Source organism: Lacerta agilis, chromosome Z (genome assembly GCF_009819535.1).
Source record: "Lacerta agilis isolate rLacAgi1 chromosome Z, rLacAgi1.pri, whole genome shotgun sequence".
NCBI lineage: Eukaryota > Metazoa > Chordata > Lepidosauria > Squamata > Lacertidae > Lacerta > Lacerta agilis.
The window spans coordinates 6,071,101-6,083,671 of NC_046331.1; the positions used below are offsets into that span (position 1 = coordinate 6,071,101).

A 12,571-nucleotide genomic window follows, 5' to 3' on the forward strand; every position below is an offset into this window, starting at 1 on the left:
AAATGAAATAAAACAACGGAGACTGCAAAACAAAATCGAAAATTCTTTCCAGTAGCACCTTAGAGACCAACTGAGTTTGTTCCTGGTATGAGCTTTCGTGTGCATGCACACTTCTTCAGATAAGAAAGAAAGAATTTTCAATTTTGTTTCGACTATGGCAGACCAACACGGCTACCCACCTGTAAACGCTACTGGAAAGAATTTTCAATTTTGTTTTGACTATGGCAGACCAACACGGCTACCCACCTGTAAACGGAGACTGCAGTCTGGTGAAGAAGCCTACCGCTGCCCTGCGTGGTTGGTTTCGCTTTCTGTTTGCACCTGGGCTTGCCACGCAACGATGTTCTCGCGCTTACTCCTCGGCTTTCTCCACACCACAAACAGGGAGCGGCAGCTATTTATTAAGGGAATAACCAACGTCATAATCAATACAACAACCAATTACAATTCTGTTGCTGCCCTAAATTAGGCGGGAAGAAGATTAAGTGACCGTTGCTTAATTCAAAGTGGGAGCCTCTTTTTCCCCGCGGAGGGATCCCAGCAGTGAGTCGCCTGCTGGATCCTATTGCTACCTTTCCTTCCAAGGCGGAAGGACACAGTAAAAACAAGTACAAACAACCACAAATAAACATAAATAACCACAGGTGCAAACGCACCTGCAAAGCATATTCCCACAGGAAAAGGTAGTAGGTGATGGTAAAGCCATTCTGCAATCTAGTTCAGCAAACATGGTAATCTTTTAAGCACGAGTTTCCAAAAGTGAAACACTATGGAGTTGTGAGCGCAAAAGGTTGTTAGTGCTGAGAGTGCTGTTCTAGGACACTCAGTTCCACGGCTGTTTTATGCATCCCCCTCCAAACACTTAGCATGTTAAGAGCATGCTCAATCCTCTGTGAGGTCTTTGAGGGGAGGTTTCTGACTCCTCTGCACCAAAGAACACTTTATTTCTAAAGGTTTTTTTTGGGGGGGGGTGTAACATTTGCAAATCTAGAGATATCCTCAGGTCTGTTGAATGCTCCTGATTTTGGGTGGGTGGTACTGTTTTAGCTATGGAAGGATTGACACCCTGAATATCACTCATAAGGGGAATGGTACAGCTATAAACATACGTACATAGGCTTTTCGCCATTAAATTGCATGTGCCCCATGAGCATTATCTTCTGCCCTCTTTTTATTATTTGAATTCCTAGTTTGGTTTATGCAGATGCCTTTTCCTCATGGTTTGGATTATGGGTAGGCAAACTTAAGGCCCGGGGGCTGGATCCGGCCCAATCATCTTCTAAATGCGGCCCGCGGACGGTCCGGGAATCAGCGTGTTTTTACATGAGTAGAATGTGTCCTTTTATTTAAAATGCATCTCTGGGTTATTTGTGGGGCCTGCCTGGTGTTTTTACATGAGTAGAATGTGTGTTTTTATTTAAAATGCATCTCTGGGATATTTGTAGGGCATAGGAATTCGTTCTTCTTTTTTCAAAATATAGTCTCCCCCCCCCCCACAAGCTCTGTGGGACAGTGGACCGGCCCCCTGCTGAAAAAGTTTGCCGACCCCTGGTTTGGATTAAAGGCTTTTAAAGTAACCAGATAAGGAATTTATTTTTGTGCACTCATTGGCTATAAATAAACTCCTTCTTCCCAGTCCTTCAACTCCATCATATCCCAGTAGATTCCATAACTTAGCTGCCAGTCTAGATGGTCTCTGACAAGAATGATTAATTTATCTTTGAAGACTTTCAGATTTCAAAGGGATATAATTTAGAAACAATGGCATCCAAGCCTAGTCCAACTTCTTTTGAAGATATATATTCTCTCTTTCTAAGAACTCCAGTCACATGGACTGTATTCATACCAACCAACTCTCCCATTTTGAATGTTTCAGCCCAGATTATCAAAAGCTGCCCTGGCTTCTGTCTCCAATCCCAGCTGTCCCACCTTGGCTCCTTCCACAGCCACTGCCTCAATGGCGTCCTCTGTGGCCTCTTCTGCTGCCGCCACCATACTTCCAGAACCCCGCACTTCCTGAAGTATGGAGAGTGCAGTGGCAGCTATAACAGAGCTGCCAGAATTATATTGTGGCAAAAAGCGAGTGGGTAGTCATGGGTGCACCAACAAACGGGTAGGTGGCAGCAGGCAGGTGGCAGTGGCAGGGTGGTGCCGGGGTGGGGAGGAGTAGAATCCCGATTTGTCCTCCTGAGAGGGTATGCTATATTTACTGCCTTGTCCATAATCCTTATTTAGCAGGAAAAGTTCTTAAAAAAAAAAAAACCCTTTCAAATTTGACAGAAGAAAAAAACAGAGAAAGAGACAAAAAAGTTGAAAGAGAAAACAGTGTCAACTCGTATTAAGGGTACAGTAACCATCAGTACTATTGCAGATATTAATATTGCCCAGTTTGAAGCGTCTGGATGCATAAAAACTGGCTCCTTCTGAAATGAAATATTGTCCAGACCCATTAGATTGTTTAAAACTTTACTTGCAGAACTTTCTTCAAAACATCAAATGATACATCCAAACAGTTTCATAAGACATATGACAGGCTCAGAACCTTACAAAAAATGAAATAATTCCAACAGACCTAGAAGCAGAGGTCTGTTTCTTCCCACAGCCTGCATTCCAGCCTGTGTGCTCCAGGAGAGCTTCATTTACATCCTTACTGAGAATAAAGACCGAAGGCAACTCCCTTTCAAAATGGTGATTTGCATTGTGATACCTTTGTCACATGTTCAAAGCTAAACATTCAGTATTGGAGCCGAGGGCATCCGACAGTTATTTATCAACTCAGTTAAAACTCAAAGAGTCCCTTAGAATACTGCAGTGGAATTTCCCCATGTTGAACTTTTTTGGTAATATGCATTTTGCCATTTTCCATTTCAGTATCAATTAAACAATTACAGTGGATGCTCGGGTTGTGAACGTGATCCATGCGGGAGGCACGTTTGCAACCCGCAGCGTTCACAATCCGCAGCACCATGTCTGCGCATGCGCAGATTGCAATTTGGCGTTTCTGCACACGCACAAAGCGCGATTTAGCACTTCTGCGAGTGCTGAAACCCGGAAGTAACCCATTCCAGTACTTCCAGGTTCGGCGCGTCCGTAACCTGAAAACGTGCAACCTGCAGTGATCGCAACCTGAGGTATGACTGTATACTTAACAAGTACATCCATCTTAAAACATGTAACTTGATATACACGATCCAGGTGTCTACGTAAGACTGACGTAAATAGGGAAAATGTTCAAATGTAGAAAAGGCTGTAAAGGTCCTCAGACCATTTCATAATGCATGGTGGCTGTTTATCCTTCCAGGCTCAAAGTACAAGTCTCTTAGCAATAGGGATGGGGGAGAAATCTGATTCAGTTTGCATATAAAAGTGAATCTCTCAAATTCACACTTTCTGCAACAATATGTGTACTGAAACACATCCATTCTTGGAAATTTGGTTACTAAAATTGTGCAGTGCAGTCCTTGAACCAAACCATGCTTACAGAAGTTCATGTTTTAAGTGCAGTAAAAGTGTTCGTAACGATGAATGTGTTTGTGAAAATATTCTGAAATGAATCGCATTCAGTGACATTGCTTGCAAAATTGTGTACATCAGTCAAAATGGTAATCAAACTGCGATTATTAGGACAAATTCTCACTAAAATGCCAAAGAATTTTCATGAGACTATTTTGAAAATTTAAAAAAAAATCATTGCATGGATGTGCAAGCATGGAAAACTAAATGTAAAATGAGAAACTAGGAGAACCAGGTCATTCCGTCCCTTCTTAACAACCTGGCAGGGAAGGTAACTTGATTGTGAAGTTTTTGTTGTGGTGGTGGTTGTTGTTGTTGTTTAAATCTGTCCCTGATGGAGGGATGCTTGTTAAATTTTTGTTAAGAATTTTCAGGGTTCAGCTTCTTCACCACAAAATCCCACACCAGATTTCAGGGAGTGGGGTGAGAGTAAAATTTGTGGGCCCAAAACTCACTGCTGCTCACTGAAGAAGAACCCTAGTGGCTGCTTTCCCCATCTGCAGAGTTCAGGTGGGGGCGTGTGGAGTGTGTGTATTTGTCCCACTTTCCTGTCCTGTGGGAATACGTTTTAAGGTGCTCCTGCACCTGTTTGCTTTAAGGTAATCTTCCACGCATGGCAAGGAAGGTAAAAGGATCCGGCAGAGGTTTGCTGCCTGGATCCCTCCGCACTGGGGGCAAAGCGCGCCAATTTAGCCTCATTAATGATCAGTTAAGAGTTTCCCGCCCAGAAACTAGCCTAGAAACAACGTTGTGATTGGTTGTTGACAATGTTATGACGATGTTTAACTTCCTAATAAATAGCCCCTGCTCTCTGTAACGGTGTGGAGAACGCGCGAGACAAGCCAGAGAGAACATCAGTGCGAGACAAGCCGGAGAGAAACCAAAAGAGAAACCAAGCTGCACAGAGCAGTAGAGTGCAACTTCACCATTGACTGCAGTCTCTTAGTCTTATTTCATTTTATTTCAAAAACATTTATTTGGCCTTCTAAGTTTTGGCCACTATTTAGCTTTGCCTATCTTTCCTCTCCGGAAACCTCAGGAATCTCCGGAACCTTCAGAAACCTTCGGAAACCTTCAGAACTCACGACAACTACCTTCAGGTTCATAGCCAGCGGACCCTTTCACGGCCAGTGGGAGCAGGAACTCCGGGATTACTGGTCGTCCCAGATGCTGGCTATCCCCACACTGTCCCCAAGTTTTGGTAGACTGGTATGGGGGACAGGAGTTCTGTGGCTTCAGCTGTGATTCCCAACCCCACCCCGCCACTACAGTGGTGCCCCGCTAGATGAAAATAATTCGTTCTGCGAGTTTTTTCGTCTAGCGGGTTTTTCGTCTAGCGAAGCGGCAATGCAAACCGCGGTTTTCGCTAGACAAAAAAAAAAAAATCGGAAAATTTTTCGTCTTGTGAGGCAGCCCCATAGACAAATTCGTCTTGCAGGGCAGCCTTCCGCTAGACGAATGCCTTCGTCTAGCGAGTTTTTCGTCTAGCGAGGCATTCGTCTAGCGGGGCACCACTGTACACAGAGGGAATGATTTGAAAGGACACAGGCACACCCTCCTCCATTTCCCATTGAGGAGACTAACTATGTTGTCAATTGACCTCAGGATGCTCACTTGGAAGTATAATTCTGGCCTAGATCTGGATTTGGTGTGCACCTGGCCACTATGTTCAGTGCCCTAATGTGAACTCTTACTTTCCTTTTTAGGTAAAATTGAATATTTGGAGCATGCAACATGTTAGCAATGTGTGGGGTTGGGCGCTTCTACCGGACAGTTGGGACATTTGTTCACTGGTTCCTGCACTCCATTAATTAAGCAGACTCTTTCTTTCTTACAAAGGGATCTGAAAGGAAAACTACGCCTCCTGGCCTAAATCACACCTCAGCCAGGCCTCCAAAGCCTTGTTTTGTTTAAACATATGTTGAAACAATCAGTTACTGCTAAACACAGGTAGAGTCATAGCTTCGTTGTTGGTTGGTATGTTTGTGTATATACGTAGGTACGTGTGTGTGTACACATACACACACAATGTAAAACAATAAACTAGGCTATGGGTTAGGTATGAATTAGAACCTTATTAAATGTGCTTTCTCATTTCTGTGTAACTCAAAGCAGGGATTAAACAGTAGGAAAAACTCAACAGAAAATTTTCCAAGGTAAAAAGCTTTTTGCAACTTTTCATTGTGCATTTGAGAGGGTGAAGCATTTTTTCCCATTTTCCTCTCCATTTAAATATTTTTCCCATGTCTTTAAATAAATCAATATAGGGTGCTCTGTGGGTGGGGGCCAGTCAGGAATGAGAAGACAGGAAACTGGAATTTAATAGGCAAAGAAAGGAACGAAATGAAGGGGGGCAAAGTTTCTACAAACCCATCCCCCCCTCCGCAAGCTTTCAGACCACCATGCATAAGGCACAGAGAAGAGAAATTTCCCTGTGTCTGTGGCATTCGGGAAGGCATCCCTAGAGCTCTCAACATTACTAGATGGGGCCCTGCTTTTCTCATTTCTTTGAAGGCCAGTTTTATGGAAAAAACAGAAATCTCTTTTTACTCCAAGGCAGGCAAAGCGACAAGGTTGGATAAAACAGTGAAAGTGAGGAGCGAAATGCAGCCTATGTGGGTGACAGAAGGCCAGGAGTTGAAGGAGAAGGGCTGGGAGGCACGTGAGACTGCTCTCCTACTCCTCTGTTAGGCAATACTTAAGCAGCATTGCTCAAAGGACCACCAGAGGAAGGAGCAGTTAAATGGTCTGAGGTCATACAAGGATTGGGAATACCCAGGCTCAAATCATAAGGGAATAAAACAGGTGGGGGCCTGTGGCCCTCCAGATGTTGCTGGTGTGCAACTCCTACCACCCCTGACTGGCTGGGGTTGATGGAATTTGGAGCCAGACAGCATCTTGGATGGCCATCTGTCACAGATGCTTTTGCTGAATCATAGAATATTAGAGTTGGAAGGGACCCAAGGGTCAGATAGTCCAACCCCCTGCAATGCAGGAATCTCAACTATTGATCTGGAGGGTACAAATCATTGTCTCCATTTTATTTTACAAAAATCTAATGATCCAGTGATTTTTCAAAAATATACATAACCTCTGCATGTTCCACTGTAATATATGATGCCTTCTTAGTACTTCTAATCCCTCTGTAAATATCTAGAGCTGAAGCTCTGGGGCCAACAGGAGGCTGGAGGTTATGCGGGAAAGTGGCTGCTGCTGCTGTGCTACCGCACCAATCAGCTGTTAGGCAGGGAGGCTGAGCAGCATAAACAAAGCCCCACTGTGCCTCCAGTCTCTTCAGGACTTTCAGAGTCTTTTCAGCTTTATCTAAAATTATTTGATAATCTAAAAATCTTTCATTTAATCTCCACCTAAATAATGGACTTCTTTCACCACTTAGCTCCGATAATACTGGATTATGAACCGAAAGTGTCCTTGGTTGTATCTCAACCCTTTTTGTTCTTAATGATAATTCCTTGGATTACCCATTAATCCTGGCAGAATTGATTCTCCTGGCAGAATCATTGGATTTGGAAAAAAAAAGAGAGAGAGAGCGTACTCTCTATCCAATGGATATTTAAATCTCCATATATCAATCAAAGTTTTCTACCATCTTAAAGAATGTTATGGGTAGTCTCCCCTCATTTGAATTAGTTTTTCTTATTTATTCTATCCATTTCAATGGAGACTACCCTATTCATGTCCCTCATTAAGATTATCTTCTGGTCCATAAATTCAAACATCTTGCAGTATTTTATAAAATTCTGATTTTCTCTCATTTGGTGTATGTATTCCAATTAAACCGTATTTTCTCCTTGTGTTATTATCTGTATTCCAATCATTCTTCCTTGTTCATCTTTAAAAAGTTGCTTCAGGTCATATTTGGGTCATATAAATTGCAACCCCTCTTTTTTATCTGATGTTATAAATTCTACTCCCAATCTTTTGTTTATCAATACTCTTTTATGCCATTTCGAAACTTGTTTCTTGCAAGCAAATCACATCTAAATTTTGTTTTAATGACACATGTTCTAGCTTATTCCTCTTTTCTTTATTGTTTACTCCATTTACATTCTAGGTTAAAAAAAACAATCTTTTGATATTTCAAGGGTTGTCACATTGAAGAGGGAACAATATTGGGTTCCCCCCCCCCTGCTCTTGAGGGTAGGATTCAAACCAGAGACTTCAAATTACAAGAATGGAATTTCCGATTAAACATCAGAGGAGAAAAAACTTTCTGACCGTAAGAGCTGTTGGACAGAGGAACGGTCTCCTTCAGGAGGTTGTGGACTCTCCTTCCTTGGAGGTTTTTGAGCAGAGGTTGGATGGCCATCTGTCATGGATGCTTTAGCTGACATTCCTGCATTACAGGGGGTTGGACTAGATGACCCTTGGGTCACTTTCAACTCTGCGATTCTATGAAGCTACCCACTGTGACCCTAAGGTCCTTGTCCTGGTCAGTGACCGCCAGTCCATTCCCACAAATGTGTATGTAGTTTGGCTAAAATTGGCAGGAAGTGGGGAAGAAACATGCCTGGAGCTCCTTGAGGAGAGGTGGAGCAAAATGTAATAATTTAACAATAGCAGAGTCTGAATTTCCTCCTTGCAGGTTATTGTAGAATCATAGAAGTGTAGAGTTGCAAAAGCCCCAAAGGGTCATGTAGTCCAACCCCCTGCAGTGATTCCTGCATTGCAAGGGGTTGGACTAGATGGCCCTTTGCATACCCCCTTTTTGTTGACTACAAAAACACCATACTTTTAAAGCACATGACTTTCCCCAAATACTCGTGGGAACTGTAGCTTGTTTAGGACGCTGGGAACTGTAGCTTTGTGAAGGGGTAAGCTACAGTTCCCAAAAATCTCTTTAGTGGGAGGGGATGTGCTTTAAATGTAGAGTATGTACACAGCCTTTGTGTGCATGTTCTATAAATTCACAACAGGCCTCTCACTGCAGACTTGCCATCCAGAGCTGCAGCCTGGGAACTGAATTTTTGCAAGGTTCAAGGCAAAGTGGGCTAGTCTGAGCAAGCGCCCAACCCCAGAATCCCCCCCTCCAGTCTTAACACCTTGAGGTGGAAAACTGGGAGAAGGGAAGGGTGCAATGAACACACACCACATGTGACATGTTTTTATGGATCTCCTAAGGCCAGGTGTTTCCTGAGCAAAGAAAGAACCAAACTGGGCAGGAGCAAAATGGAAACAATTCTTACTCACCTTCCTTTCCACTGCTCCCTCCTTTGCACCTCACAAAGGGCTGTCATTTGGGGGAGGGAGAGGGGGCTGAAATCCTAAGTGCCCCTCCCCCTTCCACCCTCCCAGTCCCCACCATTTATGCCTATTTGTTCCTCTTGACAATTCTGCTGTGTTTTCCTTTCCTTGATGGAGAGTGAATTGAGAGCCTCCCTTCCCCCTCCCCAATGCAGGTATGTGCCTGTTCTCCATTACAGCTCCATGGGGGCTGAAATTTGATCATGCCTGTGTCAGGCCCACCAATATATTTATTTATCCATACAGGCTTTTCTCCTTAAGTTCATTATGTCCAGAGGTTTTCAACCTTTTTGAGTCCACAGCTCCCTTGACCGACTATATTCTTTTTGTGGCACCCCTGTGGGGGTCAGGAGCCCAGTTATGTCACCTCTTGCCTGCAGAGCTGGCAGCCTCTCATTCTTTTTCAAACACCCTCCCTTGTGGAGTGTTCCCCCAGCCTCCTTTCCCCTCTCCTTGGGATTCCTCTGGGCAGCTGCTGCTGCTGCCCCTGGTCTCTGAGCTGCCCCCTCCCACCCAAAGAGAGGTGCCTTCTCACACTGCCCCACAAGGGCCCCACCCAGCCATAGTGGCCCAACAGAGACTGGCCAAAGGTGAATGTGAGGCCAGCACCTTACATTGGCAGGCAGCAGTAATATCAGTGGGTGCTTCCAGGTCTGCATGGTGGAAAGGCTACCCTTCAGCACTGGGCACTCAGCTTCCAGACGGGCCTTGCACACAGCAAGCACAAAAAAGGTCAGCACAGTGCCTGCCTGCCTGTCCAGCCTCCCACTTGTCTGTCCATTCCTAACAGCAAGGGCTGGCGAACTGGCTTGCTAGGCTCCCTCACCCACTTGCTTGCTTATGCCGGCTGTCTCCGCTCCTGGCAACCAGCTCCCCCCCCCCCCCGACCAGCCCCAGAGGCACCATTTGCCTGCAGAGCTTGTAGCCAGGGCTGCTGCAACAAACAGCTATGCAAGCCTTTTGGAAGCAGAGACGTGAGAGGGCATCAGAGGCAGGAGGGAAGGAAAGAGGGACAGAGGCCAGTGTTGCCCACAGCATCCCTGACCATTATTCAAGGCACCCCAGGGTGCCACGGCACACTGGTTGAAAACCACTGTGTTAGGCAAAGGATGGCTTGCTATTACTGATGTAGTAATAGTAGTAGCAGTTGTGGCCATCATGTTAATCTCACTGCTGCTTCTAAATTTCAAATGAAGAAAAAAGCTAGATAAAATACTGTAGTGTTTGAAAAATAATAATAAGAAGAGGGGATTTCCCCCCAACCACCCTACTTCATTGGCAGGACTTAAGCTATGTATACACTCCTATTTGCTAGAGTAACTCCCAGCACTGGTTCTTGAATTGGTGTACACACAAAGTTAGCCACAATCAACAAACTATGTCTGTCCTGCTGTTTCTCATGAAAAAAACCTGTGTTTTCATACCCTCTGACATTTCTCTCACGAAAATAGGGACATCCCATTGCAGAATGATAATTTTACTATTTATACCCCACACATCTTACTGAGTTGCCCCAAAAGCTGCCCAGAGTGGCTGGGGCAATCCAGTAAGATGTGTGGGATATAAACAGTAAAATTATCATTCTGGAATGGGACGTCCCTATTTCCATTGGAAAAATGTTGTAGGGTATGCAGCCTATCCTACATTTGGACCATGATCAGTATTTAGGCCCAGTATCAGCTCTTGGCATCCTTGGCCATCTGCCAGGGCACCAGAGGTGCTGACATCTGCCCTCTACCACCTGTGCCTAGCAGCAGCATGCAAACTTAAATTTACCAGAATGCCCTGAAGCAATGCCATCCATCATGGCAGTTATCACCAGGTAATTTCCATGGTTAAGGTCGCACCAGGAAAATCTTTGCCAAGAGCCCACTCAAAACTGGAGCCAGTATCAATTTTCTAGACCACAGATGGAAAACCTGTGACCTTCCAGATGTTGTCAGGACTCTACCTCCCATAAGCCTCAGTCGGCAAGGCCAGGGTTGATAGGAGTTGGAGTCCAGCAACATCTAGAGGACCACAGGCTCCCGCCACCCAGTTCTAGAGAAATAAAGGCAACACATGCAACAATAGTATGCAGCCTCAGTGCCCTTTCCTATTCTCCAGGCATCACTCTTCAGCCCAATCATTTCTGCCACTCCCAAATTTTGGTCTAGACTTGCTTCTAGAAACTGCTGGAGCAAACAGTGGTGTGATGGAAACAGCATAGCCGTGGTTCCATTTGGGGACTTGCAAGAGGCATTAAGATGACTAACGTTGCCTTTTGGGAAAGAATAAATGTTCTGTTTCTCCTCTGGCAGGAGAAATTTGTTGCCCGCATGTGCCTTTTTATGAAAATAATGTTGGTTTGTCCATGTTTTGTTTTGTTATTGCCGCTGTCATCACCTGTATAATCAGCTCCTGGCTTTACGGATTGCTGGTTTGTCACACCAATAGGCTGGTTTGCGTGTTTTATACCAAAGACTTTGGCATTTCTTATGCACTTTTGAGTCTTTGATCAGGTTGAAAATAAAGTAAAGAAAGGAGGGTAGGCACAAGAGCCATTCTGCTGTTCGCTGTCAGAGCCAAAGCCTGACTCACAATAGATGTTCAGAGCTAAGGAATGAGTTTCTTGTTACTCCAGGATGCCCAAAATGCTGACTGTTCTCTCCCTCAACATGCAGTCCTACTGTGCCACTAACATGTCCAGCTCTGGAAGCTGCCAGTTTATATATGAAGCCGAAAGAACACAGGGCGTGATCCAGAAGTACTCCTGCATACAAAAAAGTTATTTTTGACCATTTGCAAAGCCATGCAAAGGGTGGAGGGGGGACTGGCTTGACAGTTGCTTTATATAAAATCCACTTTCCAACACTTGTTTATGCAAACATGTGCCCCTCAACTGCTTTTTGAATTGTCTCAGGGCCTAGCTGAACCTTACTGATCTTCCATATCACATCTCCACTGAGTCTCCATTCCAATTTATTTTTCAGGAAGCACATAACATTGAAAGGAGCACTCTGCTTGCACTGTATTGTTCCCAAAAGTAGCCTTTACATTGTGTTAAAGATAGAATATAATGCAGAACTTAACAGTTAAGGAAACGCCGTGAAAATGGAATAAACTATCATGTGAATGCAGCCTAAATCAGCAATGGTGGGCTACAGTACTCCAGGGTTTCTGACAGGAAGTCTTTCCTAGCCTTGCCTGAGCAACTTAAGACATTATGTGTGCAAAGTGCACACGCTACACCACTTGGCTACTACCCTTTCACACAGCTTTCGCAGAGTCCTCTTTTAAAGCCATCTAAGCCGATAGCCAGCACCTGCCCACTCATGCAAGCCATTTCCATAAATTCCAATCTTCAGTGTATGGGAAAGTCCCTTGTATTGTCAGTCCTGATCTGCTGCTTGACCTCAGGTTCCAGAGTTACAGGAGATGGGGGAGAAAAAAACAAACCCAACAACAACCAGCTCCTCACCACTTCCTCCACCACATGTATATGTTTCCTCTGTCAAGTAAATAAATGAATGTTTCACAGGTGTTTCTTTTCTTTGGCCTGCAGGAGAGTCCTTGAGCTTTGCTGATGATTTGCTCTCTGGTCTTGGAGCTGCCTGTGTGGCTGCTGGAAGGAGCCATGGAGATATCCCTGACACAAGCCTCTACTCTGTCATTTTCAAGTGTCTGGAGCCTGATGGATTGTACAAGTAAGGAAGGAGATGTGGGAGTCATGGGGCATGGGGGAAAAGATCATCCAGTGTCTTGTGCACTCGCATTACCGTACTTCTGGCATTTCAAAGTCTGTATGGATTGG

The 12,571-nt window shown here is 44.5% G+C and overlaps 1 protein-coding gene across 1 annotated transcript in view; it reads left to right on the forward strand.

The window, feature by feature from the left end:
* The window catches only part of ASTN2 (astrotactin 2), a 627,871-nt gene that overhangs the window by 567,609 nt on the left and 47,691 nt on the right, over positions 1 to 12,571 (forward strand). Inside the window, 1 exon segment of the mRNA XM_033137815.1 lies at positions 12,323 to 12,464. Within this exon segment, the coding sequence (XP_032993706.1) occupies positions 12,323 to 12,464 (142 nt within the window).